This window comes from Neomonachus schauinslandi, chromosome 2, assembly GCF_002201575.2.
Source record: "Neomonachus schauinslandi chromosome 2, ASM220157v2, whole genome shotgun sequence".
NCBI lineage: Eukaryota > Metazoa > Chordata > Mammalia > Carnivora > Phocidae > Neomonachus > Neomonachus schauinslandi.
Window position 1 is genome coordinate 80,256,730 of NC_058404.1, and position 13,046 is coordinate 80,269,775.

Sequence of the window (13,046 nt, forward strand, 5' to 3'; positions counted from 1 at the left end):
TAAAAGTTTGTTGGAGCGGGACCCTCGATAAGGCTGGGTGGCTGTGAAGTCTAACGTCTCTCCGAACACCAGTCATTCCTAAGGTTCCGCAGGTCCTGGCGGTGGCGTCTGTCAGCCACACCAGGCAGCCAGTTTCCCTTATCTGATCGCCTGCCTTGGCCGACTTGGCCCGTGTCTGCTTCAGAGCATTTGTGCTTGGGAGCCGCGGATAGAGCTGCCGTGGCAACGTGCGCGTCTATTATGAGGCGTGTGGTAGTGATGGCGGCGCTCACTGAGACTTCCCTGTCACTGGATACTACTACTCCCAGCCCTCCTCAAAGCCGCCGGAGCAACCCCCTGGTCTTTAGTTTACAAGTCGCAATTTGACTTGCTCTGCTGCATGTCTGGAGGGACCGTGGAAAGTGTGGAGACGCCCCGGGGATTAAGCGATCGCAGCTTAAAAAGAAAAAAAGCCAAACAAATAAACAAAACCCACCCACCCTAACAAACATGAGGCTGCTGGAGAGAATGAGGAAAGAATGGTTCATGATTGGAATAGTGCTGGCGATCGCCGGAGCTAAACTGGAGCCATCTATAGGGGTGAATGGGGGTAAGTGCTGCACCTCTGAACGCTCCATCGCGATTCCCACTTCAAAACTAATTTTTGAGTCTGGGAAAGGAGGGGGAGACCGTAGTCGGGAAGTGGATAGTTCTCTCAAGGGCACTGACCAGCTCGGGGTGTCATTTGGCCCTTTTGCTGATGTTCTAATTTACCGACCCCAGATTGTAATTAGGAATGGGGCAAAGGAATTTGAACGCAGGTTACCTTTTCCACGAACAATCAATGAGTATCCATAGTGTTAAGGAGTGAGCTTACTGAGAGTGAAACTTACTCCTCTTGCCTTCAAAGTAGCATCCTATCCCAAGGGACGCTAGGTTGCCAGGAGTTCCTTATCTATCTTGGAGTGGCCATCATTACCTTGTCTATTTCCGGATCTCCCCCCCTTCCCCGCCCCCACGTTTAAAAAAAGGGGGTGGGGAAGAAAAAGAAAAAGGGATACCCTTCATTCTCCAATTCAGATTTTGTGGCCCACATGTTGCAGAATGATGATTTGCTGCAATTGCCGCCGCTTCAGAAACTCCCAAGCCGACTGACACGTTGCACTTTTTCATTACAGGACACTACTTCCGTGTGCTGCCAGGACTCAGTTGTTAGTACTCTAACAGATACAGTCTGTGTTAGGCTATGTGTAGTGTGTATTTTGGCAAGGAAATGTAGGCAGGCTAAAATCATACTCAGGTTTCTGAATAGTGGGAGCCTTGTACTGTGGAGGTGGGCGTTGGTGGAAACGACTGGAAATATTATTAGTCTTTTATTCTCCTCCCTGCCTTTTCACCCTTAGACAATCGTGTCCTACTTTTCATAAACATTAATTGAATTTCTTCAATTCATTGTCTTTTTGACCTTGTCAGTTTCTACCTTTATTGATAGTTTTAATAGGTCAGTCATACAACAGGGACAATTAAGAACAGAATTCAGCACACACAGTCTTTTAGGAAGTGCTCAGTAAGCTATTTGAAGTTATATATACCTCTTTGTTAAAACATGTTGGAAGTGAATGAAATGATCTCTCATTGGAACAGTGGTTCCTTCTACCATCTACCCTCAATTCCTCCATTTAGAAGTAGCTGCAGGGAATATTTTAAAAGGAATTATTTGAACAAAGATTATGAGGATTAAAACTTTTTATTTATTTTATGTTTTTTCCTTCTATGTTCAATTTAATACAAAATGTGTAGAATATGTAACTGAGAATAAAGCTGATGTTCATCATGGTTTCTCCTTCTGAAGATCTTTGACCTGGCTTCCCTGGGAGCTTTTGGAAAACTTGTGAATGCTGTTTCAAGTTCTGTCAAATGAGTACGCTCTGTTCCTGGAGCTAGCTGGATGGGCAGAATTAAAGTTAGAGTGTCTTTGTGGTGATCTGGAATGTACACTTAACTAGCTTCAGCAGCACACTTTCTAGCTTATGGTGTTAGATCTCTTATTTGCTCATTGTTAAGGTGTAATTACAGGTGATGTATTATCTTTATGTTTAAATCTGCAGGGGCTACCTTTGGTAAAATGCTTTTTATTTTATATTCCCAGGATGCTGTGGAAGAAGGGTTATTGAATGCTGAATCATTTTCCTAGGGCTTCTTCAAAGCCCTAGGAAAGATGGATTCTGTAATCTTATTTGTTCCTTCTGACTCTGCTTCTTGAAGTTTTGGTATATTATCGTATCTTAGAAATAATTGCTTCCGATTTTTACCGGTACTTAAGCCATTAATCCAGGATAATTAACTTCCTCGTTTAATTATAAAAGTAGAATGTTAAGAGCTGAAAGGGACCTTTAAATATTTTAAGCCAACAAGATGCTTTTACAGTTGAAGATACTGAGACCTGAGGTCAGGTGATCATCCTTGGTTAGTTGGCTAGCTCAAGAAAGAGGCACTGGACACCAGGGCTCTCCATTTTTTTTCATACTAGTTGCAAAACCCATACAAATTTTCTTGGCAAAAATAATTTAAAATGAATATTATAAAGAAGGACTCTACAATAAAGGCATTTTCAGTGCCTCAATTTTAGCTCAAAAGAGCAGAGCAGAATCAGCTAATATTAAATAACAATGTACTCATGTGATTTGATAACTGTCCATGTGCAAAAATTACTTTTTCCAAAAAATTAGAACAAACGATTGTTTGGGATTTCTTATATAGGCTGTCAGGCTAAGTTCTTGATAATTCTGTTGAGCTTTTAATTGACCTTCCCACCTGTGAAACCTCTTAAGTAAAAATAAACCTCCAAATAGTACCAAATAACACTTTTCACTTCACAAGTTAAAACAACAAAAATCTAGGATAAGGAGAAGAATGGTTGCTGAAAATGTTTCTATTACATCTTGCTCTTTAGAATGGTCAAAAGCACCTCTTTTTTTTTTTTAGATTTTGTTTACTTATTTGAGAGAGAGCATGAGCTGGGGGAGAGGCAAGTGGAGAGAGAGAGGCAGACTCCCTGATGAGCAGGGAGCCCCATTCGATGCAGAACTTGATCCCAGGACATGACCTGAGCTGAAGGCAGATGCTTAACCAACTGAGCCATCCAGGCGCCTCCAAAGCACCTCTTTGTACTTGTAATTTTTATTTTTTTATTTCTATTTTTTTGTACTTATAATTTTTAGTCATAGGTTGCATTTATGGGCTCTGTACACTTGGGGACTGTGATTTTTAGTGCCTTCATATTGACTGAACAATTTTCAATAGAACAGTTTCCTAGACATTCTTTTAAATAGGAAAAGTTTTGGTAGTCTTAAATTTGTTAAGATGTTCACTTCATCTTTACCTGGGTCAGTACCTTAACGACTACACTCTTTATACTGAAGTGATTTAAGTGCAAGACCTCTGCACTTAAAAATATCATACCTTTGATCTGACCTCCCTTTAAAAACAGTCTGTACGGCCAATAGGTGAATTATGTATCACAGGAAATTTATAGGTAATGGAAACCTGAAAATTAGAGATGTTGAATGACTTTCCAAGTGGGAAAAAGCATCACATGTACTAGCCTAGATAATTTAATTCTTAGTTCACTGTCCTTTTTACTCAGGTACATTTCATTTTTAAATATATAGGAGAAGTTGAAAATAGTCGGGGTAAATGTAAATGTGTAGATTCTGAGGTGTTGATAATCTGTTCCAGTTCCAGTGCAACCTAGGGAAGCCCTGAGCTATGCACACCTTAGAGTTTACCAGAGTCTAACACTGTGCTATTCATTCTTGGGAACAGAAAGGTTTCCTTCTTTGGAAGGACAGAGTAAGTTTCTCATTTCTACCTGCATCTTAATTTAGATTATTGACATTAATAAGACATAAATCCTAAAAGGAAACTGCTTTGTTTTTCCATTAAAAAACATAAGCAGAAACATGTTGAAGCTAAAGTATGTTCGCATTAATATCCTAGATTAGGTTTAGAAGTGAAATTTACTTGGTGATGAGTAGATTTTATGAAATGGTAATAGTTCCTTGCATTTTTAAGCATTCCAAATCATTTTCTTTTATCTCCCCCAATAAAAAGCATGGATTTGGAGAGCCCAAAAATTGCCTCGTTTTTTCTGGCTAATTTTTCTTCTGATTTTGCTACCCTATTCCATTTTCACTGAGAAACTTTTTTTTTTCTTTTGTTTAAAGGAAAAGCTAAAACTTTTATTTCTGCTTTGAACTTTATAGCCATCTTAAGATTCAGATCTTATTCAGATCTATTTTGGTGACATGGAGTATATAATCATTATCTTGGAGAGAGGCCAGATCTCATTTTTATATGTAGTCTCAACTCTCACCTCTGGGCAAATATTTACCAAGTGTTTATTTCAGGCCTGTGTGACTTCTAGGTCCCCATCCCCAACTTGGGCAATCTATTAGCATTTCAGTTGATCACCTCTCAAAGGGGCTTTAGGTTTCTTGAAATCAGAATTAATTCCTTCTTCACCCCACCTTTTTTTTAAGAGAGGGAGAGAGAGGCGGGAGAGGAATAGGGGGAGAGGGAGAGAGAGAGATCTAAAGCAGGTTCCACGCCCAGCATGGAGCTCAGCGCAGGGCTAGATCTTACGACCCTGAGATCATGCCCTGAGCCGAGATCATGCCCTGAGCCGAAATCAAGAGTCGAACACTTAACCAGTTGAGCCTCCCAGGCTTTTGAAAGGTACATTGTAGGAAGACATGGAATATCTTCATCATGTTCTTCCATGGATTAAAGTTGTTTAGATGTGCATCTAATACAAAAGACCGTGTACCCCGTCTCTAGAATTTAAAACATTAAAAGCCAGGAATCATTCCACTGAATTATGCCAATCAGTTCATAATTATCATGTGTATTTGTGTGTGTGTGTGTTTGTGTGTGTGTGTGTTTGTGTGTGTAGCATGGAAGAGTTAGCTTCTTAAAAAAATATAGTTGTTGGCCAACTAACGTAGATGCTTTAGCTGCCCCAAAGAAACATGCAGTCTAAGGAAACCATGTCCCTGCTGTGGAGGTACATCTTTGGACAAGTCCCCTGCTCTCCTTTGTGACCACATTGCTCATTTTAACTCATCCCATATAGAAATTCTGGGGCTCCACTGTGGGCAGAGGTGTAGCTGACAAGAATAAGGTCTCATAAAAAGCAAAGGATTGGAGGAGAATAAAGATTTTATTTATTTATTTGAGAGAGAATGAGATAGAGAGAGAGCATGAGAGGGGGGAGGGTCAGAGGGAGAAGCAGACTCCCTGCTGAGCAGGGAGCCCAATGCGGGACTCGATCCCGGGACTCCAGGATCATGACCTGAGCCGAAGGCAGTCGCTTAACCAACTGAGCCACCCAGGCACCCCAGGATTGGAGGAGAATAAAAATGAGTTCAAACAAACAAACAAACAAACAATTTAAAATTCCTGGAAGGAATTTACTTCCAAAACAAGTCAGATTCCTTGACTTTAAAATCTGTTCCTGAATCAGCTTCCTCAGTTGTAGAGAACATATTTCTAAGTGTGAGCTGTAGAGACAGATTCACTCACAAGTATAAAAAATGCACCTCTTTTTAAGTTTTGGAATACTTTTACTGCCTTGAAATGTAATGCCTTTTGCACTTGCCTTCTTCCTTTTGCTCCCTTTTCTCAGATCTCAGCAAAATAATTTGTTTAAATGCCAAGTATATACAAGAATTTATTGCTATATTTGAGAAGATCTTTGTTTCTTTTTGTTCATTGATACAGTACAAATGCCTAAAATATCAGAGTTGCTTAGTAAATATTTGTTGACTGAATGGTGATTTTTCCTGAGCTTGGTCTTACTTATCGAGCAATACCTGTGGGTATGGTGGAGGGCCGCAGGGAACGGTGGAGCTATGATTGTGGTCTTGTTGCATAAGGGAGGGTCTTAGTTTCCTAATGCTACCACACCAGATTCACACAAACTGGGTGGTGTAGAACAACAGAGATTTATTTTCCAGAAATTATTCTGGAGACTGGAATTTTGAAGTCAAGGGCCATGCTCCCACTTAAGACTCTAGGGATGAATCCTTCCTGGCTTCTAGCTTGTGGTGGTTGCCGGCTGTCCTTGGTGTTTCTTGGCTTATGATAATATAATTCTAGGCTTTGCTTCTGTCTTCACATGGCCATCTTCCCTCTGTGCGTGACTCTGTCGAAATTTACCTCTACTTGTAAGAATACTAATCATTGGATTAGGGTCCACCATAATCCAATAAGACCTCATCTTGACTTGGTTACATCTATCTGCAAAGAACCAATTTCTAAATAAGGTCACATTCATAGGTTCTGGGTGGACATGAATTTTGGAAGACACTATTCAACTCAGCATGAGAGGGCTGAATAGAATGTCAAATATGAGGTGATCAGATTTTTAAATGTTGGCATATGCCAGTGTTTCTTGACCTCAGCACTATTGACATTTTGGACATGTTAATTCTTTGTTGTTGGGAGGGCTGTCCTGTGCCTCCTCGGTTGTTTAGCAGAACTCCTGATTTCTGTCTACTAGATGCCAGTAACACACCCCACTTGCTGAGTTATTACAACCAAAAAGAATTTCCAAACGTTGCCAAATGTCTGTGGGAGGCAAAATTGCAGTTGCTGGAGAACCACTGGTACATAAGTACAAAATGGCATTTTCTCAGACTACATCTTTTAAAAGAATGTTGTTCTTTGGTTAACACATTGGGTCTTTAAGACAATTGTATATAGGCTACAAAAAGAAGTAAGTATCAGGGTTGCTGTTATTGTCCTCATAGCATTAACACATTTGGGGTGATGCCAGCCTAATTCCAGAGAGGATTTTCCAGAGGGCAAAATCAGGATTGTCTGGTTCACTACAGTATAGCCAGGGCCTGGCACAGTGTAATAATAATTGCAAACCTAACCTATCGTTAGTACTCTATTACTCTATATGTGTTATCTCATTCACATAGTAAGTGCTCAAAAAATATTTGTAGAAATGAATACCCTTGGGCAGAACTGAATGTGTGAATGAATACAAGTTTTATTTCTGGTATCCTAGAAGGAGTAAAGTAATATTTGCTAAAGAGAAGGGACCTTCTTCCACTGATTCTCTTTTTTTTTTTTGGTTTGGGGAATTTTGATTGTTATATAAACACTGATACTGTGGCAGATGCAATTAGGTCCTAATACTAAAGGAGGTTGCCTATCTGCTCTCACCCAGGAGAGTGTTCTTCTGGTCTGAGGATCCTGTGCTGAACTGGACAGTCATGGTCCTTGCCTTCTGGAAAATCCCCTTCGGAGTTAGACTGCATCGCAGCAAATGCTTAACTCTGTCAGAACAGTAGTATACTAGGGCAACACTAAGATTTGAAGCACCATTTGCCCTCCCCCAATGGATTCTTCTTTCATACTAAGTTATCTGCTGAAAATTCTTATCTAACAGTAACTCATTTCTGTCTCTTTAGGACCACTGAAGCCAGAAATAACCGTCTCCTACATTGCTGTTGCAACAATATTCTTTAACAGTGGACTATCATTAAAAACAGAGGTACTGTAACCTATGGGGCATGTGATAAGCAGGGAGAAAAATTTAATTTCTGCTTATTATTTCAAAATTTCAGAATTCTTTTGTAAAGATGTATGTAACTATGGCCTCAAGGCTTCACTGTAACAAAAGATAACTTGAACTTCAGCAAAGGACTGTGTTTTGAACCTACATATTATAGAAATTTTGTAGTTGAACAACACAGACCCTGAAGGTATGGTTATAATGGGTATGTTTTTAATACAGCAACTGAACTGAATGAAGCATCTACTTTAGGTCTTCCTCAGATTGTGGTGGTGACTGTGGTGGTGAATACTGTGGCACATTTAAGTTATGGATGTTTAGTTGGGTTTCCATAACTTCCGTGAATGAACTTTTGTTGTCAGGACTCATGCTGCTCAAATGATGCATGTTATAACTTTTAACTAATTTGTATGTTTTAAAGTATATTCTTTGCTGGCATAGCTATTAAATATTAATAAATGTTTTAAGAGAGAAATTGAGATTTTTCATACCATGTCACAATTCATCATGAAGACATGTAGATAATGTTATTTATTGATCCAAGTGTTGCTGAACCTGGGATTCTCCTAGAATTAAAGAAATCAGACATTTTTAACATCCAAGAGAGGAATGAGTAGAATTTATGATTCTCTTTTGATTTATAATAGAAGGGAAAAAAGGAGAAAAATGTCTATTTATTTTTGAAAGAATTACTTAGGGTTTTTTAAGTTCTTATAAGATGCTTATTCTTATATAGTTAGGGAAATCTTACTATGCAAGGATTTTTTTGGTGGGGGATAGCTTTAAAAGTTGAAATTTTGTTTCAGCATCATGTCTTGCTTTACTTATTTTCTTTTAAGTGTGATTTGAATGAGGACCGAATTTAGTTACCTCTTTCTTTGGCCATCCTAATAGCAATATGGAAAAAATATGGTTTTACTAAATTTATGTATTCTGTAGTTACCTGGTTGGTATAAATCTTTCTATTGGAGCATTTTTTATATAGATGGGATCCCTGTGTAGTATCTGATAAATTTGTGTTAAAAATTCTGACTACCCTTACTACCTGTTCTTCTGAAAATAACTGACATGGGATAGAATTTCCTAAATGTGTTAAATCTAGTTTTTGCAAATTATATTGACACGAAAGGACTATTATCAGTTCTTAGAGGGCACAGATTTTTTCTGTCAACATCTTCGTTCTATTGGTTCTCAAATATGGGGCCTAGTGATACAGAAAAATATTTGCTACTCACATGGTGCTGGACTGTTCTTCCTTGGAGGTCTTCCTGCTGGTTGTGGCTAATGCCCTTTGCAGAGCAGCTGCCTTACCCAAGTCCTCTTCTTGGGATGTTGCTCTAACTATGTCCCCTGGTGGTTGCTTAACGGTTACAGCTGTTACTTATGCCATGAGATATCTGGCAAGAGACTTGATTCTCTCACCCCTAGTTTCTTGCTTAATGTGATTCTGTGAAGCAGCCAACTTTGTGGGATGCAGGAGTTTAAGAAGGAAGAATGTCAGCTTATCAGCATTTCTCTAAGGACCAAAGTCTTCTGTAAGCACCTAGGAAACCTTCAGATCCAGCTAATTTGGATCTAATGATGAAATGCCTTAATCCTGTGCTTTATCACGGTATCTAAGTAGCCATCAAAGCCATTTCTTCCATCAATGGCCCTTTTCAAACTATACTACATTAAGTCATTTTCAAGATCCATTTAACTTAAGATGTTCTAGATTGCATCATTGTATGTTAAACCATCTTTAAGCCCTGCTAATTTCCTGGGCAACTGAACAGTTTTAAGTTAGGAGGTAGCAGTCTTGTTATTTATTTTCTAGTTAATAATCTTACGTTTATTTCAGCTGGGACTACTGTTTTTGAGCCCTATTAGAATAGTGCATTTTCACACACAGGAGACAGTAAATTATTATTGACTTGAGTTTATTTGAGCATTTATAGTGGTCCCATTCAAGTTTGATTTATACTGAACATTTCATGCAGTATTACCCATACATTGATGTAATGATGTATATTCTAAAATTTGTCTTGCTAATTTATTAAAATCATAAAGAACTGTGTGTTAATACTAAAAAGATTAATGCTGTCTTCAGTTTTATGACTATTTCTAGATTTTAAAATACCTGTTGAAATGTTTTCTGAAAATTTATGTATTAAAGTCAAATAAGTCACATTTGAAATATATTTTATGTTTAGCTAGTTAGGAGCTACAATTTCAGAGGATTTGTCACTTAGCAAACCATGACAGGACCAATCTCATAATACCATGAAATGCCTGTGGCTACAAGGCACTGTGTTTGGCACTGGGTTGGAAACAAAGATGAGCAAAATGCTCAGGGCCTGGAAAGGGTCCTGAGTAGGGCAGAATATACAGATCTTTTCTTATTTTCCTAAACAGATTATTTTTTGAAGTTCTATTACCTTAGAAGTAAATATAGCAAATTTTAAATTTTAGGTTCTTGCTGCTTGTTTCCAGCCCAGAGCTATGAGACTGATTCTCAGAAACTGAATCAAATAAAGGTCAAATAAGGGTTAGAAGGGAAATTGGTATGTATGAAAATCTTTCTACATCTCAGTCAGAGTCCCTGATTTTAAGCAATTTTTGATACTGTCAGTGATAACTCTGGTATAATCAGTATTTGGAGTCTCTCCTTAAGTTTATTTTAATGGAATTTGACCTGTATTACATGTGAATAAATAAAATGTCATGCAGAATCAACTTTTCAATTATTCATGACAGCATTTATCTGAGTATATGGCCCTAAATTCTGCATGGGTATGTATGGAATAATACTATTTTGGATGTGATAGTGTTCACTGGCTTTTTCTTTTCCATTGTTACCGTATTTTATCTTTATGGTTATATGAAGAAGATATGGAAAATATAATGCTGTTGTCAAAAGGCCCCTCATGACCCAACATGGTCAGCCTTTGTGATTCATTTTGCTGGATTCTTTATTGTTCCATTGATCTGATGCAATGGCAATTGCTTATAATTGTCATTTATTACATCAGCTAGTATTTTTAAACTACATTTTGTTTTTTATAACTTTTTCTGATTATAAAAGTAGTATTTCCCCATTGTAGAAAGATTAGAAAGAATAAAAACAACTAGTAGTAACATCTCTGTGATTTTTAGTCCCTTTTTTCCTAAACATGTTTTACATACAGAATATTTAAAAAGGAAATATTTTAAAAAATTGTATATGTATACTTGCATATATGTCACCTATGCCCACACATAAATAATCTTTTTTCCCATGTAACTTGTAAAATTATAATTTTTCATGTAATTTAATATATTAATTTAATTTTTCTTCATGTATATAAAATTTACATTTTGTTTACTTTTATGAACATAAATCAGAGGGTACAAAGGTATATATGATGAGGAGTCTTTTTTTCTCCCCTATGTCAGATATCTGGAGATAACCAATGTTAATAGTTTGTATCTTGCCAGAGATATTCTGTGTAAAACATATGTGCCCCCCTTTCAAGCTATGGTGTTTGTACTGCTTGTCACCCTGTCTTGTTTTATTCAAAAAACCTATCTTGGAGATTGTTTCATATCAGTACATAAAGAACTCCTTGTTTCTTTTTGTGTGCTGGAAAGCATTCCATTTTATGAATTTGTCATAATGTATTTTATTAGTCCTCATTGATGGACATTTAGGTAATTTTTAAGGTTTCGCTGTTAAAAAAATGCAGCAGACGATAACCTAAAAATTGTCCATTTTCCCATGTTTGGGAGAAAATGTGAAGGATTAATTCCTAGAAGTAGAATTGCTAAGTCAAATGTTATGTGCAGTGTAAGTTGTGACAGATATTCCAAGTACCTCGAAAAGTGTCAGGTTCTCAGTGTTTGTTGACTGAAGGAATGAATTGCCAGATTGCTGTCCCTAAGTTGTGCCAATTTATACTTCTCGTGGTTAAGTAGGGAAGAGATCTTGTGTTACCACATGCTTGTCAACACAGTTTTAACATGGTTTTCACTAGCTCGTAACAGTCTTGTTATACCTTAAGTTACTTAATTATTCACCCATTTTTGGACTTTTAATTTGTTTCCTAATTTTGCTATACTAGATGATGCTGTCGTGATCAATTCTGTATATAAATACTTATAACCACATTTTATATCCTTAGAATAAGTACCTAGACATAACACTTCGGGATCCAAGAATGTGAATCGTGTTATAGTCTTTGAAATATATTCCCAAGTTACTTTTCAGAAAAGTTATGCTGTTTCATATTCCTATCTAAAGTATATGCAAATTCCTTAGTAACTGCATTCTGGCTCATCGTTTTGTTACAGTTAAAAAATTAAAATATTAACATTTACTTGGTATTTATCGACCACATCTGAGTATATTTGAGTGGGATTTGGTTTTGAAACTGCTGAGCATTCTTGGAACTGCTGGTGCTCCTCTTTTCTCAGGGTGAAACTTTAAGAATTCTGATACGGTGTAAGGATGACTCCTTTGATCTTAGATCTGATCCATGGACCTGGTGTGGCTTCTGGTCTGCCCTGGGCCTCCCATCTGTCCGAAGTTAGACCCAGATGGCCAGAAATTACTTAGGTGTCATTAGAGATGTTTGGTGGCCACATAGCACTGCTGTGTGTCTTCACACAGGGAGATGTGTAGTGTGAGCCGATGAGACAGATCCCTGAACGTGGTGAGCAGAGTCAGCATTAACCCACTGTCCATCCAACTGATGGACTTCGGCTAATGTCTCTGAGGCTCAGGACTTCTTAAAAGTCTTCCTTGAACGAGGGGAGGCAGTCCAGTGCTATGCTTGTAACCAGTGAATCTCTGGCATCTTTGTGCTTTAATGACTTCTTGCATATTTTATTGGACTTTTTTATAGCACTTATTTTTATAGTATTTTTTCTGCTACTTTCTGAATTTATTTCAACTGAATAATGCTATAACTCAAAGAAATCCAAATGCAAGTGCTTGTTAGTTTGTACATATTTGAACCCCCAAATTTAACTCATTATCCTTTTTTAGCTGTGAGACATAGAGCATGTGCCTGGTTTGTCGTGTTTTTGTTTTTTTTGTTTTTTGTTTTTTTTTTTAAGATTTTATTTATTTATTTGCGAGAGAGAGAATGAGAGACAGAGAGCACGAGAGGGAAGAGGGTCAGAGGGAGAAGCAGACCCCCCGCTGAGCAGGGAGCCCGATGCGGGACTCGATCCCGGGACTCCAGGATCATGACCTGAGCCGAAGGCAGTCGCTTAACCAACTGAGCCACCCAGGCGCCCTGGTTTGTCGTGTTTAATGTGACTTTCTTTCGTCTGGGGCAGTAGTGTGGCACGATGGATGAAACAGACATGAGTTTGCTAGCATACCAGAAATGAGTTCGATTCTGAACTGCACTGAATGGTGGCTCCCCACCTCAATTTCCTCCTCAGTAAAATAGATTAATAATATCTGGTGGGGTTGTTGTGAGGATTAAATGAGATAACATACATAAAGTGACAA

General features: G+C 38.0%; 1 protein-coding gene across 3 annotated transcripts in view; it reads left to right on the forward strand.

The window, feature by feature from the left end:
* The first annotated feature begins 249 nt into the window (after positions 1–249).
* Positions 250–13,046, forward strand: part of SLC10A7 (solute carrier family 10 member 7) — a 252,547-nt gene continuing 239,750 nt past the window's right edge. For 2 of the 3 annotated variants that reach the window (XM_044912605.1, XM_044912604.1), the window contains exons 1-2: positions 297–589; positions 7,464–7,546. In XM_044912605.1, the coding sequence (XP_044768540.1) occupies positions 490–589; positions 7,464–7,546 (183 nt within the window). In that variant the 5' untranslated portion in view covers positions 297–489. Of the gene's footprint in view, positions 590–7,463; positions 7,547–13,046 lie in introns of all 3 variants that reach the window. The other variant, XM_021679306.2, reaches the window with a different exon arrangement.